At 34.6% G+C, this 24,242-nt stretch overlaps 2 protein-coding genes and 1 non-coding gene across 3 annotated transcripts; all 3 read right to left on the bottom strand.

The window, feature by feature from the left end:
• Positions 1–3,791: 3,791 nt before the first annotated feature.
• Positions 3,792–3,898, bottom strand: LOC125807150 (U6 spliceosomal RNA). The gene has a single exon (XR_007441645.1). It is a non-coding gene; the product is annotated as a U6 spliceosomal RNA (small nuclear RNA).
• Positions 3,899–5,117: 1,219 nt separating this feature from the next.
• LOC125806974 (uncharacterized mitochondrial protein AtMg00810-like) lies at positions 5,118–5,508 on the bottom strand. Its single transcript, XM_049486723.1, has 2 exons — positions 5,279–5,508; positions 5,118–5,235 (listed from the first exon to the last, which is right to left on the bottom strand). Exons 1-2 carry the CDS (start codon positions 5,506–5,508, stop codon positions 5,118–5,120), a joined length of 348 nt encoding a protein of 115 aa, XP_049342680.1.
• A 13,495-nt stretch (positions 5,509–19,003) lies between these two features.
• On the bottom strand, positions 19,004–24,242 carry LOC125841107 (protein NRT1/ PTR FAMILY 5.6-like). The gene is made up of 4 exons (XM_049520121.1): positions 24,047–24,242; positions 20,856–21,073; positions 20,168–20,712; positions 19,004–20,004 (listed from the first exon to the last, which is right to left on the bottom strand). The coding sequence occupies exons 1-4, from the start codon at positions 24,183–24,185 to the stop codon at positions 19,131–19,133; spliced, it is 1,776 nt and encodes a 591-aa protein (XP_049376078.1). The 5' UTR covers positions 24,186–24,242; the 3' UTR covers positions 19,004–19,130.

Consider the following 24,242-nt stretch of genomic DNA (forward strand, 5'->3'; position numbering starts at 1 on the left):
TAGAAATAATAGTGGTTGTACCAAAAAGGAAACTTAGAAATAGTGCTTCACATATATAGATGCAACAAATAAATCTAACACGTTTTGAAATATAAATCAACGTGTTATATTTTTTAAAAGTAAAAGTGTGGAAAGAGCTGGGAAGAATTTTGTCCAATATAGATAGAAGTTCAACTCAACTTTATGTACTATTAAAAGAAAAAGGCATCTTTTATTTATTTCTCGTTCAATTTATGTGATGTAATTTACTAATTTTCCTGTATCACATACGAAGAGAGGATTGGTATTGAGTTCATAGGGTGATTTATCTGTAATGAAATGATTTATAGACACACAAATATCTATAACTTATTTTAGATTATAAATTTTGAAAATCTTTTTTTCTCTTTGTTAAATTCGTGTGGTACCCCTTTATAAAGTCTATAAGGCTAGGTTGAGATAATATTCCCCTTTTTTTTTGTGTGGGGGTACTCCTTACCAAGATTTTTTTTTGTTTCGAGACTTCTGATTAAGAAAAGAGTGATCCCATCCACTCCATCACGTAGATAAGGGGATCTTAAGCCAAAATACTCCTCCATAAGGTTGACCAATGTGAATGCTAGAAATGATTAAGATGGATAATATTAATATTTGCCAAGTATAGTAAATGTCAAAGCTATTGATGTTGGCAAATTGCTTTTGTGGATACAATTATAATGACTACAAGGAATTTGATTCTCATGAAAAAGTGATAAAAACCCCAAATTGCGCCTATATTATCTATCACTATCGATCACATGATAATTCACATCTAATATTTACTGTTTCTAAATTTTGTTCTTGAATTCTAGTTACAACCCACTGAATAACAACACCAAATATTCGAAAATGACATCCAATATAAGAAAAAAAAATAACCAACCTTTCTGTTACCAAAAAAATTATGAAGTTCCTTAAAAAGTCAGTTATCGTACACCTAAAGGTGTGATCTAGTGGTCACTAATAGAGTGGGCTAAGAATTATAAAGTCTCAGGTTCGTATTCCAATAAAACCAAGAACATTGAATGATTTCTTTTCATTGATTTTATCCTTAATGAATAAGGTTACGTGTTATTGGTAGGAGATATATCGTAAAATCAATATAAGTACACTCATCTCGTCATTATAACATACCAATTAGGAGGGGAGGATATATACCATATAATTGGAGATTAAATGTTTATATTACATCTCATACAATGAGGTGGATTTCGAATTTAAAGTTTATTATGAAATTTTATGACACTTTCAAGTTAATATATATAATAATAATAATTGAATTTATAATAAAATATTTATAGATATTTAGAAAACTTCTAAGCATATATATGGAGTTTATGATAATATCGATAAATCATGAGAATTAGAATGTGTTTGACTTCGATAACAAGGTAACAAAATGAACTTTAGTCTTTAGGTATAACTCAATTAATATCTAGCACATGAGGTGAATATTGTCAAGATCATATACGGAAATCAGTATTCTCAACTTCATATTCACTCAAACTAGGCTACTAGCAACCGTGGTGGAAGCAGAATTTCATATAATGAGATTCAAAAAAAAAAAAAAAAAACTAGAGCATCACGCTAAGATTTGAACTTGTGACCGAAGGTAATTTTAATTTTGAGCCTCCCATACCATTATACTACTTAGAATATTTTCTTATTACAAGCAAATTCAACGGTTTATATATTATTAAAAGAAATATTTTTATTCAATTTACCTATAACAATTTTTCTATGAAAGGAATTCAGTCATATCCTTTAGCTCTCGCTCCCCCCCCCCCCCCCACCCACCCACCCCACCCATCCCACTAAGTCAACCTTTCCCATCAAGAACTTTAGATCTCACTAGAACTGGTTAATTTGCCTCACACACCAAATTATACATGCAGAAAACAATTATGTGAATCTTGCAAGATCCGAATAAATCACATGTACAACGTGATTTAATTAAGTTGTCAAAAATCTCATAAATTGTAGGCGTTTGGGATTCTACAAAGCACGTATCGAATTTGAAGAAAAACTTCAAGAAAATACTATGAAAACTACATATTGGAAACAATATAAAACACGTTGCTACGTTGCGGCGTGGAAAAGTCAATACTAATTGTAAAATTAATAAATTAATTTGACACTTAAAAGCAATTATTGAAAAAATTAGAAAGAACATAATCTTTTTATCAAATACTGGGAAAAAAAATTGGACTAAAACGGTTCTATAATACTTTTAATGTAGTCTGAATTGTTTGTTCTGAGTCAGGTTTGTACGATTTTCCTCAAATAGTCTCAAGTTATTAAGAATATCCAACACTAATTTCTTTCAATCCTTTTAACTATCAATACACGACTGTGTTTTATACACCCAACAAAATGTCCTCGATGCATCTTCAAAACTATAGGTGAAAATCGTAAACCTTTTTCATATATTTGCTCCACCCCCCTAAGTCAACCAAACCATCAACTTTGATACAAGTTGATGGACTAAAATGGTCCAATAATACACTTAATACGATGTGATTCCATTTTGGACTAATTCCGCACAATTTTTTCAAAAGGTATAACACTATTACAAATATCAAAAACCTTATAAATAACTTCATTTTCAATTTCAAGTATCTATAAAATTTTGTTCGCACAGTCAACACTTTTTATCATAATGGATGATTATTGATTAGTACAGTGGTTAGAAAGCAAATAATTTCTACGACTAGTTATATATGAAGATTAGTGGTAATGTAATTATCAAACTCCACTTATGTTGATTAAAAATAATACTCCAGTTAATATTGATCAACCTTTATTGATACTCATAAAGTATGGCCATGATCTTGATTCTTTGAAACTAGTGGACGTGGTATATAAGCCATTTCAAAAAATGGAAAAAAATCATTACAAAGTTGTACGCATTTAGCACGATAGCTTCACTAAATTAGCAAAATCCTAAGTTTGTGTAGTGGAGTATTACTATATTAGATGACCAATAAAAATAATTGTTACATATTTAATTTTTAAAAATCATACAGTCCACGTCATTTGTTATTAAAAGGAGGGGCAATATTAGACTTAAATTTAACATGAAGAACGTTTTAAATTCAAATAGGTGAAAGAAATAGTAAATTTGACTCAACATGTGGAAGGATGTTTTTATCCTTTTCTGTTGATAAAATGATAAGTTTATGATATTATCATTTGAATATAACAAATTCAATATTTTAAAACATGCATTGAAATGATTATAGTTTATAATAAAGGTAAATTAGAAATTAAATGATAAATTATTTTTTAATTTTTCAAAATAAACAAATAAAGGTAGACATTTGAAGGCGATCAACTGAAAATAATTATATTTGTTAATTAAATATATCTAAAATATATATTATTATATTTGTATATTTTACGTTTTAATATATATATTTATTGGTTATTATTTTGTGGGTGTGTAAATGTATCAACCCATGTGTAAATAAATCATTTTTCTATATTATTTTATTCTATAAAGATGCTAAAGCACTAAGGGTAAATATATGGTTCATGTCGTTGATCACTTTTCACTGGCTATAGTGATGAATCAAATCTTTTAGATGATAAAAAAATTGCACTACTTGAGATTATACTTTACCCTCTTTTTTTGGGTGGGGGTAGGTTGGAAAAAGTGAGTGGGCGATGGTGAGATATATTCTTCATAATTAATTTGGCTATTGTATTTGAACTTACAAACTTTTAAGTTGAAAGTAAAGGGTACTTCATATCCAAGTAACTTTCTTTTGTCAAAAAATTTGAACCATTTTTCAATTTGTGCGTATCATTCTTGCGTAGGAGTCATGCTGGTCTTCTCTATATCGTTCCAATTTTGTCGGATGATAATAATTGTTTGATTAATTGAGTGGACAATTTCTTGATTAAGGTGAACAAGGAAAAAATAATAATTATACCTTGGAATATAAGGTGGAGCAAATTGTGCTCCCCAACTAAGGTATTAGGTATCAATAAAACTTATTATGAGACACCATGAAATGAAATGACCTTAGATGAAAATCTGAGATCTCCAAAAATGCAATTTTGGTTATTTTTGAAACCTTAGTGCATGGATAGAACCTTAATTATTAGAATCCTAGGATGAATGCCCCACCCTCACCCCCACCCCTACTTTTTTAGAGGATCTTACTTTGATTATCATTGATCACTCTAAAAAAATCACTATTTTTTTATGGAAAAATATTTAGTGTTTTTATATATATATATTTTGATTGAATCACAAGAAAAAATAGTGATGTTTTCACACAGAAAAAGTAGAAAATTTTAGAATTTCAATTAGAATTTATTTTTCAACATGTGTTTTTTCACTGAGTTGATTAAGTGGGAATGAAGATGGAAAAATTATGTTAACACAATTTTTTCATAAATTCGCCGTAGAAATAGCATTTGTTTCTAGTAGTGGATATTCTCTTTGACAGGTTAATAGTAAAAGGGAAAGTTGCACATTTGGCTAGTTGGCCAAAACAATTACATTTGCTAGTTAAATATACAAAATATATACATAATATATATATATATATATATATATATATATATATATATTACATATTAATAAATAAGAATATAAATATATTAACAGACCATTATTTTGGTAGACAGTTATGATAAAATCAACACTCTGTGATCAGAAACAATCAATTCCTCCATTGATGAACATTGAGTTCATATGAGAAAGCAAGAAGAAGATTCTGGAAGAACTACATAAGGAATGTGTTTCATTGAATATGAATTGAAAAGTAGTAAACATTTACAATGTGACTCTATATATATACAATCACTAACAGAATACAACTGGAAATTAACTAACTAACAACTTGACAAATAACAACATGACACTTACTACACTAACTAATTTCACTGTGCATAACTAAATTTTACTGTACACAACTAACTAATGGACTCTATACTTTATATTCTCATCACCCCCCCCCCCCCCCTCAAGTTGGAGGTAAGTGAGTTTACAAACAACTTGTGTAATAGTGAAGTATGCTTAACTCCAGTTAGAGCCTTTGTAAAAATATCTGCCAGTTGTGAGTCTGTGCAAATATGATGAAGTGTGATCAGGCCCTGCTGAAGTTTATCTCTAACAAAGTGGCAATCAATTTCGATATGTTTGGTTCGTTCGTGAAAAACTGGATTCTTGGCAATATGTACTGCAACTTAGCTGTCACAGAAAACCTGTATTGGTAAGGGGCATTGCACAGACAATTCAGTTAGTAACCTTTCAAGCCAAACCAGTTCACCTACTACTTGTCGCACAGCTCTGTATTCTGCCTCTGCAGAGGATAATGAAATAGTAGCTTGTTTCTTAGACTTCCAGCTGATAGGACTGTCACCCATAAGCACTAAATAACCGCTAACTGACTTCCTTGAATCAGGACAAGCAGCCCAGTCTAAGTCACAATATGCAGTGATGGTAAGGTCAGGCTTGTTTGAGATGAAAATTCCCATTGTAGGATCTTGTCTCAGGTATCTAAGGACATGATAAGCTGCTTTTAATGTGGTTCCCTGGGTGTTTGCATGAATTGACTGAGGTGTTGCACACTGTAGGCTATATCCATCCTAGTATTTGTAAGAAAATTGAGCTTTTCGACCAACTTCCTGTAAAGAGTGGGATCTGATAGAAGTTTCTCATCAGTGGCCCTTAATTTCTCAGTGTAATCAAGTGGTGATGCAGCAACCTTGCAGTTCAAAGAGTCAAATTCCTTTAACAGATCAGTAGTGAACTTCCTTTGTGAAATAAGAACACCATCAAGTCTGTACAATATTTCTAATCCCAGGAAGTAGTGCAGTCTACCAAGATCTTTTATTTTGAATTGATCATTCAAAAAGGATTTCAAAGAGTTGATTTCCTCCTGATCAGTTCCAGTCAGAATCACACCATCTACATAAATGGCAACAAACACCAAAGAGCTTCCCCTCCTCTTATAAAACAGTGAATAATCACTATCTGAATATGTGTATCCTTTAGAACAAAGGCTGCTGGCCAATATGTCATACCATTGCCTACTAGCTTGCTTTAAACCATACAATGACTTTCTCAACTTGCACACCATATTTTGACTGTCCACAGCAAGACCCTGTGGTAATTTCATATACACTTCCTCATTCAAATCACCATGAAGGAAGGCATTATTGACATCAAGTTGATACAAAATCCACCCCCTCTTGACAGCCAAGGCGATGAGGGTCCTTACAGTAGTCATTTTAACCACATGAGAGAAAGTTTCATTGTAATCTATTCCAGCCTGCTGAGTATACCCTTTAACCACAGCCGGGCCTTGAATCTTTCCACACTACCATCTGCCTTATGTTTGATTTTGTACACCCATTTACAACCAATTGCATGTTTTCCTTAAGGTAAGGGAACCAGTTCCCATGTATTATTTGCAAACAAGGCTTCAAATTCTTGTGTCATTGCATTTTGCCAAGCAGGATGCAAGACTGCTTCCTCATAAGAAGAAGGTTCACAATCATGTGAAATGGTTTCAATCAACTGCTGACTATCAGAACACAAAGAGGTGATGCAAACACTATCATGGTTGGACATAAAAGAGGTGAGGGAGTGATGGAACTTGAAGCATCTGGAGAGGAGTGCAGGTTATGTAGAGTGTAATTGTACTGTTGCAGATAGTGAGGGGTATGAAGTGACCTAGTTGTTCTTCTAAGGGTAGGTACATTATCACAAGAGGATATGGGTGCAGGTATAGGTTGTGAGGTGATTAATGAGTTGATTGGAGGTTGAATATCAGGAGCTATGGGTGAGACTGTGTCTTCATCATGGGATGTGTTACTGTCCAGGGATTCATCATTAAAAAAGGTATTTGTCGAAGTAGGTATGTAAGGCAAGTTGTTGGAGTGGTGAACCAGGAGTTGTAAAATAGAAGGAAAGCTAGAACCATTAGGAGTCAGTACAAAAGGAAACACAGACTCATGAAAAATAACATCTCTAGAGACATGGACTCTTTTGGTAACTAAATCTAAAACCTTGTACCTTTTTGTATTGAAGAGATATCCAACAAAAATGTGTGGTGTTGCCCTAGGCTCAAACTTATCTTTATGAGTTTTCAAAGTAGTGGGAAAGCATAGGCAGCTAAAACTTTTAAGATGAGAATATGTGGGCTGTGTATGGTACAACAATTCATAGGGGGTTTTATTCTGTAAAATCTTGGAAGGCAATCTATTAATGATGTATGTGGCTGTGAGGACACATTCTCCCCAGTATGGCATAGGCAATTTAGACTGAAATAAGAATGCTCTTGCTGTTTCAAGAAGGTACTTGTGTTTTCTTTCAACTACACCATTTTGCTAAGGTATGTAAGGACAAGACTTTTGGTGTATTATACCTTTCTCTTGGAAAAAATGAGTAGATTCAGTAGAGGTGAATTCCAGACCATTATCAGACCTGATAATTTTCAATTTGGTCTGAAATTGGTTTTCCACAAGTGATACAAAAGCTTTGATTGTTTGTAAGGCATTGCTTTTACACCTCAGCAGTTATGTCCAAGTAGATCTAGTGAAGTTGTCACGCCCCGAGCTACCCCCAAGACGCGGACACGGGACCTAGGACCACAAGTGATCCCAAGCTAACCCTGCTGGCATGATCATGAGCATACTAAAGATAATAAACTGATGCGGAAGCTAAATCATAAATAAATCTGAAAAGATGGGGAATACCCATATACTGTAACTGAATATATGAAATCTGAGAGTTTAATACAAAAAAAATATCAAACTCAAAACACTAAGCTGAATCTAGCTATGTCTGAAATAAGCCTCTAAACAGACTAGAAATGTTGGGACATGCCCCAACTAGATCTAGCAAAACTGAAACTAAAGACTAAAAATACTGAAAAGAAACTCATGACTATTGTCTGCGAAGAATGAGGACTCACCAACTGATTCTGCTGAACTGAAGATCGGGAATCGATCTAAGCGTGATCTGGATGCTGAGGACCTGAACCTACATCACGAGAAGATGTAGCGCATGTATGCGTCAGTACTTGAAAGGTACTGAGCATGCAGGATAGAGTAGAGCTGAAAGAACATATAACTGAACAAAGCATACTGAGCAATGATATAATCTGAACATGATATAGATACTGAATATACTGAATACTGAGCTAACTGAATGCAATGACCAAATTTATAACATGCTGAGACTGAATACTGACTGTACTGAAATATGGTCAATGCAATAGAGTCTGACTGAACTGTGGGAGCTACTAATAACCGACATAAAACCACATGAGCTAAATGTGGAGTCCGATGTATACGCCCCATCGAGAGGACCCAATATACCCTGCCAGAGGTATAAAGGCATGCTGGCGTGATCACTAAACTGATGTTGCCCACAGAGGGGACTTACACCTACGTGGCTCGTAGTTCTGGGACTATATGGGTACGTTGAAACCCTAGTCCAACTCGGTATTATGCTACTCCCAATGAATTAAGTGGTTAACTGGTTATGACTGAATTTCTGTAAATACTGGATAGCTCGAACTGAACATGCAAACTGAGAATGCAACAATTAATCTGATAATGATGCATTCATAAACTGAGGCATGTAAAACTGAATACTGAAATATCTGACCTAGCATGTGTAATTCAAGAACTAAAGAAATACATAGCTAGGGTTCTGAAATTCATGCGATAAACTGAGCAATAACATGATAATCTGATTTGGAACATTTAAATAACTAATTCATGATGATCTGCTATAATTCTAGAAACCCTAGGTCTGTTCATAATCATGGAATCAAGAATCTGACTGAATTATAGGGACCTAATGTGCGAAAGGAACCCACTAGTGAAATCCCACATACCTGGTGACGAATTCCACGGAGAAATCTTTCGATTTCGGGGCTGGAACTGAAGGAAACTTGCTGCGTTCTTTAACTAGGGTTCTTGGCCTTTTTCTCCCTTCTTGCTCCTAATTTTCTAAGTTTTGATTAATGAATTTGACTTAGGTAAGTTCTAGTTATGTTTCTAGGCTTAAACTAATTAAAACCTCATGATTTAGGGTCTAAACGACGTATCTTAGGGGTTAAACGAAATAGGAAAAGACCAAAGGACCCCTGAATTAACTGTTGTCGGAGTGACCGACGGTTTGGACCTACGGGCCGTAGGTCAATCTACGGTCCGTAGATTGGGTCCGTAGTTCGAGTCTGCCCGACAGGTCTTCACTAAAACGGGCATAACTTTTTACTCGGAGGTCGGAATTTAGCAAACTCGGTGGCGTTGGAAAGGTAATTCAATTATCTATCTAACCATATGTCATGGGACACATAATTCATTTTGTGCTAAAAGTTATGACCATCTGAAGTTGACCCATCAGAATTTTCAGCTAACTGGCTGCTATCCTTCGATCTACGGTCAGACCTACGGACCGTGGATCGAACGACGGTCCGTGCTGGTCAACCGTAGTTCATGTTAGAGGCTGGGTAAGGAGGTCTTGATCCACGGACACAGACCACGGACCGTGGTCTGATCTACGGACCGTGGGTCTGTCCGTGAGTCGAGACTTAACCAATTTTTTGAGCTGGCTGGGGAGGGGTTGCAGTGGTGAACCACGGACCACTAGCACGGGCCGTGGTCTGACCTACGGTCCGTGGATGGTGACCGTAAGTTGCACCTGCAACTTCTCAAAATCTGCATTTTTGTCTATTTTGAATACGGGGTGTTACAGAAGTCATCTACCATGGTCAAGAAATAATGATAACTAGGGGTGGGCGTTCGGTTCTTCGGTTCGGTTTAATCAAATTTTGGTTCGGTTCTTCGGTATTCGATTTTAGAAAAGTGTGCACCATAGTTCATACCAAACTAGATCGGTTCAGTTCGGTTCGGTTTAGTTCGGTGTTTTTAAATCAGTTTTTCGATGTGAATAAAAATAAAGAGGGAATATGATAAAGTGTTAATAGTTTTTCAATATGATAAACTGTTTCTAGCATAGATGCCATGTTGCTGCTCCAGCGGCCAGCCAACAATATGCGACATAATCAACCATCAGGCAATCAACAAACATTCAAAACATGAGGCTGTCCATGTTTACAAAGACTTGTCCAGTGTCCACACATTTAAAAAAAAAAACACAACACCATCAAACAACACTATCTCTTTGGATACACGATTCAAATTTCAACCCATTCAAAACATAAGGCTGAGCACATCCAGTTAACATCCAACAAAATAACATCAATGCAACAAAATAAATTTGTATAGCTGCTCCAGTGGCAAGCCAACAAAATAACATCAATGCAACAAAATAAATCTGTGTAGCTACTCCAGTGGCCAGCCAGCAAAATAACATTAAAACAAATTTTGTGTAGTTGTTGCCTACTAACATCAAGGCTCCAGCCAAAAGGCAACAACTATTTTTTTACAAGCAGAGTAGCAATAGCAGACAACACTACCAAACTTTCCAAATGTTTCTAAAACATAAGTCACAAAACTTAAAACACCACAAAACAGTAAACACAGTCACAAGTCACAACACCCTTCTTTGTTGTCTTGAACCACCACACAATGTTTTCAAAATCAAAACAAATGAGCGAACTTTAGGAGATATGGTTGAACTTGAACCTAATAAAAAAATTAAACCAAAAGGAAGAAACTTAGTTAGAAGTCAGAATATTTTAAGATTCAAAAAGATATCTTATATCAAACAAATAAAGTATTGAAACTCACCATTAATAGCAAAAGAGCAAATTGTTATCATACGTCAATAATGCAAGAATCCCTTCCACTGTTTGTCATTTCTAAAGATAATTTAAACAAATGTCAAGTAACATAAATAAGTAGATTAGTTTTACAACACACAAACAATATGAAACTCACCAAGTTCAAGTTTCTCAAGATATTCCAAACTTTCTTCCACACAAATAGAATTAGGCTCTTTTCTAAGCCAATCTTGAGCACAAACAAGAGATTGCACACATTTAGGAGTCAAAGAACTTCTGAATTGATCAAGAATACGCCCACCAGTACTAAATGCACATTCCGATGTGACACTTGAAATTGGAATAGCCAATACATCACGAGCTAACTCTGAAAGAGTAGGAAATCTTGGAGCATTAACTTTCCACCAACTTAAGACATCAAAATCATCATGTTCAGGCTCTTGATCTTCTTTAAGGTATCTCTCCAACTCTGACTTAACAGCCCCACTTCCACTATTTTCCTTTTGTTTCTTCATGTGAAGCTTAGTTCTCAAAGCTTTTGTTCTCGAATTTTGAGAACAAGAGCTAGATGAATCAGATAAATCCGATAAAGTAGATCTAGATGGAGATGATTGATATTGAGCTTCTTCAAACAAAGTTTCCATATAAGCCTTCACTTGTTTATCTACTTTCTTTCTGTTTTCCTCCCCAAATAGTTCTTCAAGTCCAAAGCTAACATACACAAATTTATTGCGAGGATCTAACACAGAAGCAATATAAATCATTGAGTTCATCTTATCAGGAGTGCTCTAATATTTCTTGAACTTTTTTATCATCCCATCAGCCATATTTTTCAAATTAAGATCTTCACTTGTAAGACACAGTTTTAAGTATACATCAAGCTCACATATATCCTCAAAATGAACACTAGATGTAACATAATGTGAACCTGAAACCTTTATTGTAAACTCATAAAAATTTTCAAGAAATTTTACTACACTTCTCACATTTGCCCAATCATCACATGCAAGTGTACCAGCAATACTTCCATCTTCACAAATATGAGTAGATAGATAAGTTTTAAAATGTTCATCAAAAAAATCAAACCCATCAAAGGCCTTTTCAAAGTTTTGTGCCGCTTCCAACATCAAGTAAGTAGAATTCCACCTAGTAGGCACATCTAGCGACAATGTTTTACTACAATCTATCTTTTGGACTTCACAACATTTCACAAAGTTTCTTGTTCTTGCCGGAGATGATCTAACATACCTTACCATTTGCCTAACCCGTTTGACAGAAATATCAATTTCCTTCAAACCTTCTTGCACAATTAGGTTAAGTATGTGAGCCATACATCTCATATGAAGATGTTTGCCCTCCATTATGTTCGTTCCCCACATATCTAACTGCTTAGATAATTGTGTAATCATAACACTATTTGAAGAAGCATTGTCAACGGTAACAGAAAACACATTATCCAAGTTCCAATCAAGCAAGCAATTACCAATAGCCTCTGCCATTTGTTCACCCTTATGACTAGAGATGGGGCAAAAATTTAGTATTCTCTTATGCAACACCCAATTTCTGTCAATGAAATGAGCAGTCAAACACATGTAATTTATTCTTTGCAATGAGGTCCAGTATCAGTGGTGAGACAAATATTTGGTTGCATTTCTCTAAAAGACTTCTTCAGATTGTATCTTAGTTCACTATAAAGTGCATAGCAATCCCTTGTTATTGTTCTACGAGAAGGAATTCTAAATAGAGGTTGGGCTTGACTCATAAACTTTTTAAAACCTTCCTTTTCTTCAAAACCAAAAGGTAGTTCATCCATAATTATCATTTCAACTAAAGCCTTCCTAACTACTTCTTGTTCAAATTTCCAAAGTGGTGCACGTGCATTAGTAGATGAGAAATTTATCTTGGATTGAGAAGTAGTTTCAATAATAGACTTATAAATAGAGCACCTTGCTAAGTGTTGGTTCAATGCAGTTGTACCATTAATGGAAGTATAGGTATGAAATTGGTGACAATACATGCACTTCACTCCACACATACCATTCTCAACAACCTTATCAAAATGATTCCAAACTTTGGATCTTGGTGCTATTTCTTTTCTTTTCTTTTTAGGTTGGGTGCCAACACTGCCATTGTTAAGTGAGTTATTGTCATTGTTATCATTGTTATTATTAGGTAAGTCATCACTTGAACCACCAACAACAATTCTATTGTCATTCTCCATCTGCAAAAAAAAAAAAACTAAAGTAGTGAGCAAAAGAAAGATTAAGTCGCTGCTGCCTGCTGCACTTTCTCCAAAACCTAATTCCTCTTTCACCCAAGATTCAGTTTTTCACAACACAGAAGAAGTTTTAGCATCGAAAATAGCTCCAATTTTGCAATATTTCACAAATTCTACAAAAAATCTTAGTTATGTTCTTCGTAAAGGGCAGCAAGTTCATGCCCAAGTAACTATAAATGAAATCAACAACGATGGTCCGAGAAATACGTACCATTTATCGGCGTCGACCGTCGGTGATGGTCTGAGGCGAGAAGAGTGAAGACTGTAGACTGATCACTGAAGTCACGGGACACGGCGGTCGGCGCTTCTCAGTTGATGAGTTGAATTGAACTTTTGTTTGGTTTAGACTTTAGACTTTGGGGCTTTAGGGCTCACTTTACTGTGTTTTATTACTTTGTCATATAAAAATTGAAATGGGTCACATGACTCACATTATTAACTAATTAAGTAAAATAACTTAAATATTTTAAAATTTATTTGATAAAACTTTGGTTCTTCGGTGCACCGTAGTTTTGGGACCCTTGCACCGAACTCCGAACCGAAGATCGAACTTCCAAAAATAAAGAACCGACACCGAACTGAAACATCGAAGAACCGAAATATTTCGGTTCGGTTCAGTTTTTTAATTTTTTTATATTTATGGCCACCCCTAATGATATCCATCATGGGTAGGAATGTGGTATGGTCCCCATAGATCAACATGGAGCAACTCAAAAATTGTGGTGGTGTTGGTTGTACTTTCTAGAATATGGCACAAGTAAAGGGTTGTCTAGGTGAGAAATGAATAGGTATAGCTTGGATGCCTCTCATCTTTACAAAAGGTACATGGCCTAGTCTAGCATGCCACAAAAGTTAATCTCCATGAGAGTTATCAGACTTAACAACAAAAAAAAAACAATCAGTGATATGACATGGAGAATCAAAACTAGAACAAACATCTTTATTGACAGAGAAGGATTGTTTTACAGTAGATGGTGCTGAAACATCATTACATTTGACTAAAGAAGGGATTGTATGACAATGACTTGAAGAGGCATGAGATGTCCTGATCCCAATAGGAGATGGACAGCAGTTGTGACACTTTGAACACAAGAAATACAAACCATTCTTGGCTCTACCAAGTTCTAGAGGGCTCTTCAGAGAAGGGCCCTGCAGTAAACAGGAAACACTGTTAAAACTTGTTACACCTTTGAGTTGAAACACTAAACAATGAACTGAAATTAGATTGAACTTGAAACTAGGCACAAAAAGCACTTTCTGCAGAGTCAAAACTGGACTTAAACAAACATCACCAATTTCAGTTACTTTAACTTTGTAACCGTTTGGTAAACTGATAAGGTAAGGAGATGGTAGTGGTCGAATGTTTGTGAGTGTGGTTTTATTATAGGTCATGTGATGTGATGTGATGCTCCTGAGTCTATGATCCAAGAATCAGCAGTTAACTTTGCACATTTACAAGAAAGATCCCCTATCTCAGTAATAGAGGAATAGCAAACAAGTATACCTGCAAGGTTCACAGCTCCACTTAGCATGTTCTCTAAATTATTTGTAATTCCATGTCCAACCTGCAGTGATCCTAAGAGATTAAGCAGTTGTTCATATTGATTTTTGGATAAGTTCAATGGCATTTGCCTGTTCAACCCAGGTTCCCCTTCAGATCGACTCCCATCACTCTCAGAAGTACATGTATTTGCTGCAGAGACAACATTTTTTCCCTTTAAGAATTTAAAATTTGGTGGATATCTATGAAGCTTATAGCATTTGTCTTTTGTGTGGCCTGTTCTCCTGCAGAAATCACAAAACAAAGAAGTCATGTTGGTACTGGAGTTTCCTCTGAACACATTTGTGTTGTTCGAATTTCCAGTTGTTCCTGCACTTTCTCTAGATGAATTATAGGTGGTTCTGGGTCCTCCTTTGGTACCTGCACTGTTGTAAGTTGAAGCAAAAGCATTCAAAGATGTTGAATCCAAAGCAGTGTGGTTATGAGGCTTCACTTCTCTTTGTTTTTCCTCTTGAGACAATATGGCAAAAGCATGTGCCACGCTAGGTAGGATGCTCATCATGAGAATGTGTCCCCTAATAGCAGTATACATTTCATTCAGCCTCATCAGAAAGTGTATAAGTCTTCTATCCTGTTCAGCCTTGACTAATTTTACCTTTCCACCACAAGTGCACACACAGTTGCATTGAGAACCTACATCAACAGTGCTCATTTCTTCCCAGAGTTTCTTCATCCTCGTATAATATCCAGTGATATCCAAGGTACCTTGGACAAGATCATTTATCTCTTTTTGAAGTTGATACAACTTGCAACCATTGGTTTGGTCATACCTCTCTTCCAATTCACCCCACAATTCTTGTGCATTACTAACATATTGTAGGCTATCTCTTAGATCTGGTGATAGAGAATTGAGAATCCAAGAGGTTACCATGTCATCACACCTTTCCCACTGCTAAAAACTAAGATCAGTAGGATCAGGTCTCACAATTTTTCCATTGATAAATCCTATCTTACTCTTAATAGACAAGGCTCTAAAAACAGCTCTCCTCCAAGATCTATAACCAGTACCATCGAAAACAACAAGCAACAGAGACGAACTTGCATTCTCGGATGGATGCAAGTAGAAAAGGCTAGGGATGTCCATCCTAACAGTGGATGTGGAACTAGTCTGAACTGGATCAACTTGGTTAACAACCATGGTGAAATCAGATCGCAATGGAATTCAGAATTGAAAACATGAAGAAAAAATGAAATACAATTTGAGCAACAACAGTTGAAACTCAGAATTGAAAAAAGACTTGAAAATAAAATCGAGGACAGAAGTGCAGGAACAATGTCGATTTGATTATTAACAATCTGAAAACTAAAAATTCAACCATGAATTTGATATGAAAAACTAACAAACTGATGTAGATGCGGAAAAAGGAACAGGATCTATGTCCAATGCTCTGATACCATGATAAAATCAACACTCTGTGATCAGAAACAATCGAATTCCTCCATTGATGAACATTGAGTTCATATGAGAATGCAAGAAGAAGATTCTGGAAGAACTACATAATGAGTGTGTTTCATTGAATATTGTCACGACCCGAGCCTACACCCTGGACGTGGCCGCCACTCTAAGACCATTGCTGGTCCCCAAGCGAACCCTCATCCTGGCTGACTACAAGCGGAAAATTGATTCAAGTATACAAAGCTTAAAAATTGAAATAAAAGTTCATAAAACTTAAATACAAACTTTAAGTCCAAAGAAAAACTCTTATAATAAAATATATACAACTCGCCATAAAAAGGCAACTTTAGTCTTTAAAACATTTAATAAAATAAATTATACAAACTTCTCAACTATACTGACTATTTATAAAGCCTCTAACTGATAAAGATGAAAGTCGGGACAAGACCCACGACATCCTAACAACTGATATAACTGGAAGGTAAATGAAATCCTCCGAAAGCAAGGAGGCTCACCATAGCTAACTCGAACTCTCGGATGTATCAACGAAGCTCCTGTTGATGATCCTGAATATATGTGTCTGCATCATGAGAAGATGCAGGCCAAATGGCTCAGTACGTGGAATGTACGAGCATGTAAGAGGAATTCTAAAACATAAACATAAGTTTGAAACTTGATAGAAATGAAACATACTTACCTCTTTTCAAACTTACTCAACTCAAGGAATACTCAAGGGTACTCAGAACTACTCAAACTTACTCTCAACTCAGAAGTACTCAATGATAAGATACTAAACTCCGAGATTAGATACTCAACTCAAGAATATGATATTAGACTCAAAGATATGATATTCGACTCTAGATACTCAACTTTGAATATTCAACTAAATATGACTAAACTCATTTCAATATAAAAAAATTTAAAACAAGTGCAATATAAAGAAACAAACTGTTTAAAAACATGTTGTCAAATCTGTGTGTATGCAAGGATACAACATAACTCTGAAATGTATATAAAAATACAATAAACTGATGTATATAAAAATACAATAACTTATGTAGGAGTTTCTCTAACCGACAACCATCACATAAGAGCTATTGTGATGATACAGCGATCTTCCTTACGCTGCCAGCGCATCCTATACCTAGCCAAAGGTATAGGACCTGAACTGCCTAATGGATCCACTAGTCTATTTTGAAAAAGGTTCATCTAAAAGGTATGACCCTTTTTTACCCATGGTGGCTACATGGTTTATGGAGGCTGTGAGTTGTCTAAACTCTCCCCTATATCGGTGCTCAATACTACTCCCAAAAATATACTAGCTCTTATGTTTTAAAAACATACTTCTTTCTGTTGGTTTGAGATAATTGCTCAAAACTTAGCTCAAAGACTATCTTGGAAATCTCAGTTTCCTCTCTTGCTTCATTTAGAAAGTGATTACTCTTTTCTGAAAACTAGCCCGAAAGCTCTTTGGAAATCTCAGTTTCCGTTCTTATTTAAATGTGAAAACATTTATAATTTTTTTTGGGAATACTTAGTCCCCATATACTTTTGAAGAAAAAACTTCAAACTTTACTCTTTACTGAACTCAAAACTTAAGTCTTAAAACAAAGTTAAAACGTTGTAAAAGACTTCTTAAAATATGGTTCATACCGAATTATGGACATGAACTACTCAATGCAAGGTTTTCAATAACCATAGATAGAACTCAAATACTTGGAACTCAAGAACTTCAATAATACTACTCATTTCAAGAATGCTCAACTCAGAGTTCATGCGGAATTATGAGCATGAGCTACTCAACTCAATGACTCAAAGATACCTTTAATTGGATAGGTTATGGCTCACGTAACTCTTAATATTCTACGAGATATGGTCGTTTAAAGTTGACTCAAGTAGAATCTTACATCAAAACTTAATGAAACTTCAAGAACACTTATCAAGAACTCTAATCTTTAAATTTCAAGAACGAAATTATGTTGAATAAATCATGATTGGTGTGTGGGTGAAAGAACCCAACACTATGGAAGCTTACATACCTCTTAGGGATTAACCCATGGCGAAAATCCGCAACAAAACACAAGACTCTCGACGAACGCTTTGATCTTCTCCTCTTTTCTCTTCTTGAACTCTCAACTAAAACCCTAGGCTAATTTTATGATTATAAAACTGAACCTAATCAGATTAGACCCCTAAAATATTACTAAAAACGAATTAAATCTCTTTTGGTAAGGAAAAGACCAAAATACCCCTCTAAAACCCGGTTTTGACTTTCCTTAACTGGACAGCCTAACTTCAAAAGGCCATATCTCACTCATCCGACCTCGAAACTTAGCAAACTCGGCGGCGTTGGAAAGATAATTCAAATATATCCCCTACGGTATGTGGTAGTACACCTAATCATCCTGAGCTATGAGTTATGGTCGTTTGAAGTCAACCCAAAACTCATACTTAGCTTAACTTGCAAAATTTCAGATTTTGCTATTTCCAATTTAATTCTTTTTGGAACTCAAAGTGCTACATCTAATGACCTTAACACTTAAGAAATTTTTCATTCCTTGCAAAAACCTCACTCACTACGAAGAAAGGTTCGGGTCTTAGTTCGAAAATTTTCTGGGGTGTTACAAATATGAATTGAAAAGTAGTAAACATATACAATGTGACTCTATATATATACAATCACTAACAGAATACAACTGGAAATTAACTAACTAACAACTTGACAAATAACAACATGACACTTACTACACTAACTAATTTCACTGTGCATAACTAACTTTTACTGTACACAACTAACTAATGGACTCTATACTTTATATTCTCATCAGGTTATTTATGTCTTCCTGCTTAATTTCTTTATTTCTCGGCAATCCCAATCCCAATCCCCAATCCATCCACATCATTTGGTACTATAGTTGAAATGGTGTTATAGTTATGATCCATCCCCTTGTATATTCGCGTGTGATATACATATGATATACAACGATATACATATGGTATACAATGTAGCTATGACACATTGCACTCAAAAGTTGTGAACAAGGAAAAATGCAGAGGAATTTTCTTATTTCCTTTCAACTCGTCAGAATACACTGATATTACTACTATTTCAGTAGCATACTAAAAATTACAACTTATAGAACAACAAATATACATGTACTAAGCCATTGCTTCGCGATCATCTGTATCGTTGCAATCAGCCACAGACATAGTTGCCTTACAGTGAACATTCTTGTACGAATAATTCCTCGCAACAATGACATAAACACACAAATTTACTGCTGTCATGATAGCTAACAGCCAGTAGAAATAGTCGAGACGACTACTATTCAGATCCTTCCCAAACCAACTCTTGCCATTTTTTTCTGTTATATGATCCACAATTGTTATCAATAGGCTGCTAACAAAATTTGCAGCTCCAATTACACTAAGGTAAAATGCAATGCCTAAACTTCTCATTGAATCAGGCACTTGATCATAGAAGTATTCTTGTAATCCAACTAAGGTAAATCCATCTCCTATTCCAATTATAAGGAATTGTGGTGCTAGCCAAAACACACTCATTGTACTCGAGCCTTCGAGTGGATTTTTGTGTACAAGATTCAGTCTTTTTCTTTCGACTAAAGCTGCAACGATCATAGTAGAAACAGAGAAGATCATTCCAAAACCAATCCTTTGGAGGATACTAATCCCTCTCTCGTTTCCTGTTGCCCGTCTTAAGACAGGCACGAGGATTTTGTCGTAGATAGTGATGGATATTATCATGCCAATAGCAGCTAACGCGAATATTGATGCAGGGGGGATTTCAAAATTGTGAACTATCTTCCTGTCTAGAGTCACGCCTTGTTTGATGAAAAATGTCGTGGTTTGTGCCACACAAATACCAAATGGTATAGTTGTTAGCCAAATAGGAATCATGTTGATAACTAATTTCAATTCTTCCACTTTGGTTACAGTTGCAAGTCTCCATGGATTCTGTTGCTGTACTACTGGATCTTCTGTGCCATCAACAATTGCAGCTTTATCAAGGAACCTATAAAAAAGAAGAATCACAAATTAAATTTGTTACATTATTACTTTACACTGTCTGTTTCAATTTGTTTGTCTTAACTTTCCACTAACATATTGGTACATGCCACGTATCACCAGACAAACAAATTGAAACACAGAGAGAGTGTATTATGTACGAATCTTACTTGAGCTTTTCGGTGTGACATAAAAGCCTCCTTTGGCTTGTGTCGGATCTGGGAATTTCATATAAATGAGAAGGATTGGCAGGAAAAAGAAGATTTTTTTTTCTTATTGCAGCTACAAACACTTGTAACATTGGTGTTAAGGGACTTCCAGTTGCCTTTCTATAACGATAGAACGGTCTACCTGCAACGAAAATGATTATACTAGAAGCCATTACTAGTGTAAGGATCAAATCCGCCAAAGCCCAGCTAACACGGTCTTGTACATAAACAATCAGAGTAGCACCAAGTAGTAGTCCACAACAGAGTCCAAAATTCCACCAGTTGAAAAATGACATTTTCTTCTTTCTTTCTTCAGGATAGTCATCATCAAATTGATCAGCTCCGAAGCTCTCAAGAGAAGGCTTGTGACCTCCAGTACCAATTGAGATTAAGTAGATCGCGAGGAAGAAAATCACCTCGTGGACATTTCTAGGTTCATGACATAGGTCAGTGTCGCAAGGTTTCAAACTCGGGATCACTCTAGACATTGTCAAGAGAATCAAGCCCTGCAAGAAGATCATTTGGTTGTTTTCTCAATTCAAGCCTATAATAGTTATGAACTTCGTCACTAATCTGTTGCTAAATAGCACATAGATAACAACAATTTTACTATTTAGCTATAAAATTTGTTTGTCGATAATTTTGTTACCAGCAAATAGACAATGGACGAGGCAAGAACTGTGGAGAATCTTCCCAAGAATGCATCAGCAAGAAATCCTCCAAGCAATGGCATCAAAGTGGTGACACCAGACCAGTAATTGACACTTTTTGCTGCTGTTTTGAGGTCTTGATGGATGACTTTTGTTAAGTAAATAATCAAACTTGTGGCTAATCCAAAGTAACTTAGCCTCTCACTGAATTCAATTACTGTTATACAAAGGTGAAAATTCATCAGTGTCTCTGATTTGCATAACCAAGAAAGAAACATGTTAACAACAATAACATTTCCAATGTAATCCCACCAGTGAGGTCTAGGAAGAGTTGGATGTACGCAAACTTTACCTTACTTTTGTGGGGTAGAGAGGTAGTTTCTGATAGACTCTTGCTCAAAGAAGGATCGAAAGGAAAATAATGACAACAAAATAGCAAAGGAAAGGAATATGTTAATAAAACGAAAAGCTAATCTCCTCTAAAGAAAAAATCTTGTGTCGAGTTACTAAAAGAGTTATATACAAAGTCAAAATTATTTTATATGTGCATATAGTACATGTTGAATTTCATTGACTTCTCCGTATGTTCTGAATATAGTTAGTTGAAATTCTAATTCCGCTACTGACAACAAGTGGAGTCCAGTAGTGGAACTTAGTACTTGGAATACAGTTTTTATGATTCATATACTGACCAAAAAAGTTTATATTCCAACCAAGTGATAAGAAAGTTTGCTGTTTTGCAGTGCTCTTGAAAGGCAAACCAAAAACTGTTTAGTGTATGCTTTATTATTAACAATATTCTGTTCAAATGGGGGCTGGTTCTAATTTAACTGTCGTTTTAGCTCATTTCATATCTGTTAAGAAAATAATAAATATAGATTATAGTTTACTAATTTATTGATTGTTTCCTCTTAAATACAATGCATTCTTAACTTTTTTCTTGAATTTCTAAAGTGAGTTATTTTAGGACAATTCGTTTAAGCTAAAGTGTCAGTTAAAATAGATCAGGAACTACTTAATCATATAACTGGTAAGTCATGTTACTACTTTCCTTAGTGATGTTTGTAGTATATGCTCAATAAAAAGGTAGGTCGCGCACAAACATCTCAAGGGGTGCAACCAGTGGCGGATCCAGGATTTTCATGAAGTGGGTTCAAAATATAAAAATATATCTAATATTATTTGTAATTTTTATGAGGCTAACAAAATACATATCTGACTATACTAAACAATGTTAATACATTTGAAAAAAAATTACATTGACTTATGAATGAGACGGTAAATAACAAGATGGACGAAAAACTAGGCTTCAATATAAACTAAGAAAATAAAAGAATATTATGAATGATTTCTCTTCATTCAACATTTAACAAATAAAAACAAAATATTAAACAAAATAATTATAACCTTAATTTCAGAATCAAATATATAGAAATATACCTAATATTATTTGTAATTTTTTGTTGATTTTAGAATGATAAGAGATTTTTTAGTTGAAGAAATAAAAAATAACCACAATAATCATATATGTATATATAAAGACTAGAATCAAGAGCGAAAAAACATTCAACAAAGAAGAAGACAAAAGGGTTTTTAGAATTGAGAATAATAGGAATTAGTGCCTTTTTAGTTGAGTTTTTTATAAAAAAAAAATTAAAAACAAAAAGGACAAAAGTTGTTGACTATTGGACTTTTAATTGTAAAAGTAAAAAGTCGCTCTACTTTTTATAATTTCTAAGTAACTAAAAGGACAAAAATTACACCTACATAGAAGACAAAACTGTGTGTGAATGTTTTATATATCAATAAAACGAATTTAAACTAAAATGTGGCAATGGGGATTCGATCCCAGGTTGGCTGGGAAAATTGAACCCCCTCAACCACTCAGCTAAGCTTCAGACTTGTGTTAATGTGTTCAAAATTTAATATATCCATATAAAATTTTAAAAACTGATTAAATATACATATATATACAGTATTATTTTTCAACAAAGTGGGTTCATATGAACCCACTTGAACCACTGTAGGTCCGCCCCTGGGTGTAACGTAAGCAACTTATCTTGTTAGGTTTCTGGTTTTAGAACTTGACCCATATGAGTTGGGTCCATAAAAATCAAAGGAAATGAGATAAAGATATATATGACACACTTTCGGTAACATTACACAAATAGTGCTTTTGAGGACCCTCAACGATGTTGTCGTTTATGTGCTGCTTTTTTTTTTTTCTTTTTTTCCACTTCAAATGTTTGTTTTAGACTAAAGTTTTCAAATTAATTGATCATGGATGGCAAGAACATGACAGATAGATGAAACAATTGACAAACCAGAAATTAAATCACCTAGTTTTAGACTTATTAAGATAGCGCAAATGTAGTTTTTTTGGCCCAATTTGGTTTGTATTTTATTATATGTTGTAAGCAATTGAGGTTAATATGGACATTGTTGCTAACTCAATCTCAAAATAACATATTCTCTAAATTAAATGTTGGTAACTCGTAATATTCGATACGTTCAAGACTGAATACGTGGACACCATAATATAAAAACCTAATTACATAAGTGGATAAATCAAAAATATGAATGAGTCTGATTTTGATGTTATATGGAAAAAACAAATATTGAACTTAACTGAACCTTAAAAAGTTATCTCATGAACAAAAATTGTGCAAGGCCGTATCAAAAAACAACAAACTAAAACACTCTTATTGACTAGATAAGTGAATAAATCAAAAATATGAATGAGTCTGATTTTGATGTTATATGGAAAAAACAAATATTGAACTTAACTGAACCTTAAAAGTTATCTCATGAACAAAAATTGTCCAAGGCCGTATCAAAAAACAACAAACTAAAACACTCTTATTGACTAGATAAGTGGATAAATCAAAAATATGAATGAGTCTGATTTTGATGTTATATGGAAAAAACAAATATTGAACTTAACTGAACCTTAAAAGTTATCTCATGAACAAAAATTGTCCAAGGCCGTATTAAAAAACAACAAACTAAAACACTCTTATTGACTAGATAACATAAGCTAAAATACTACACCAACACTAGTAGCGAAGACAGAATTTTTATCAAGATTCAATATGACATATATATAGTGTATGATTTACGAAAAAACATCCCCTTCTGCCCCTCTAACTCCGCCACGGACTAAAATTATGCATGGTTATAAATTACTTACCAATAATGAAGAGAGAGGCTTTCCATACACCAGTTGAACCCCTGAGAGGAACTCTTCCTTTATGATCCAAAGAAGAATCATTAACCCATTTTTGCTCATCAATTTCTACTAATTCTTCTCTTCTCTTTATTTTATCCATATTTTTTTTGGCTATAAAAAACACCAAAGAAGATATATATATAACAATAAGTACTAA

The sequence above is a fragment of the Solanum verrucosum genome, unplaced genomic scaffold, assembly GCF_900185275.1.
Source record: "Solanum verrucosum unplaced genomic scaffold, falcon-dt-bn FXZP01000196.1, whole genome shotgun sequence".
Classification (NCBI taxonomy): domain Eukaryota; kingdom Viridiplantae; phylum Streptophyta; class Magnoliopsida; order Solanales; family Solanaceae; genus Solanum; species Solanum verrucosum.

Excerpts from the sequence above, each read along its gene's own strand:
- LOC125841107 (XM_049520121.1), bottom strand. The coding sequence starts at position 24,185 with ATGGATAAAATAAAGAGAAGAGAAGAATTAGTAGAAATTGATGAGCAA. Across the intron at positions 21,074-24,046 it reads AGCCTCTCTCTTCATTATTG|TAATTGAATTCAGTGAGAGG; the intron begins GTAAGTAATTTA and ends TTTGTATAACAG. Across the intron at positions 20,713-20,855 it reads CGTCCATTGTCTATTTGCTG|GGCTTGATTCTCTTGACAAT; the intron begins GTAACAAAATTA and ends ATCTTCTTGCAG.
- LOC125806974 (XM_049486723.1), bottom strand. The coding sequence starts at position 5,508 with ATGGGAATTTTCATCTCAAACAAGCCTGACCTTACCATCACTGCATAT. Across the intron at positions 5,236-5,278 it reads GAACTGGTTTGGCTTGAAAG|GTTTTCTGTGACAGCTAAGT; the intron begins GTTACTAACTGA and ends TTACCAATACAG.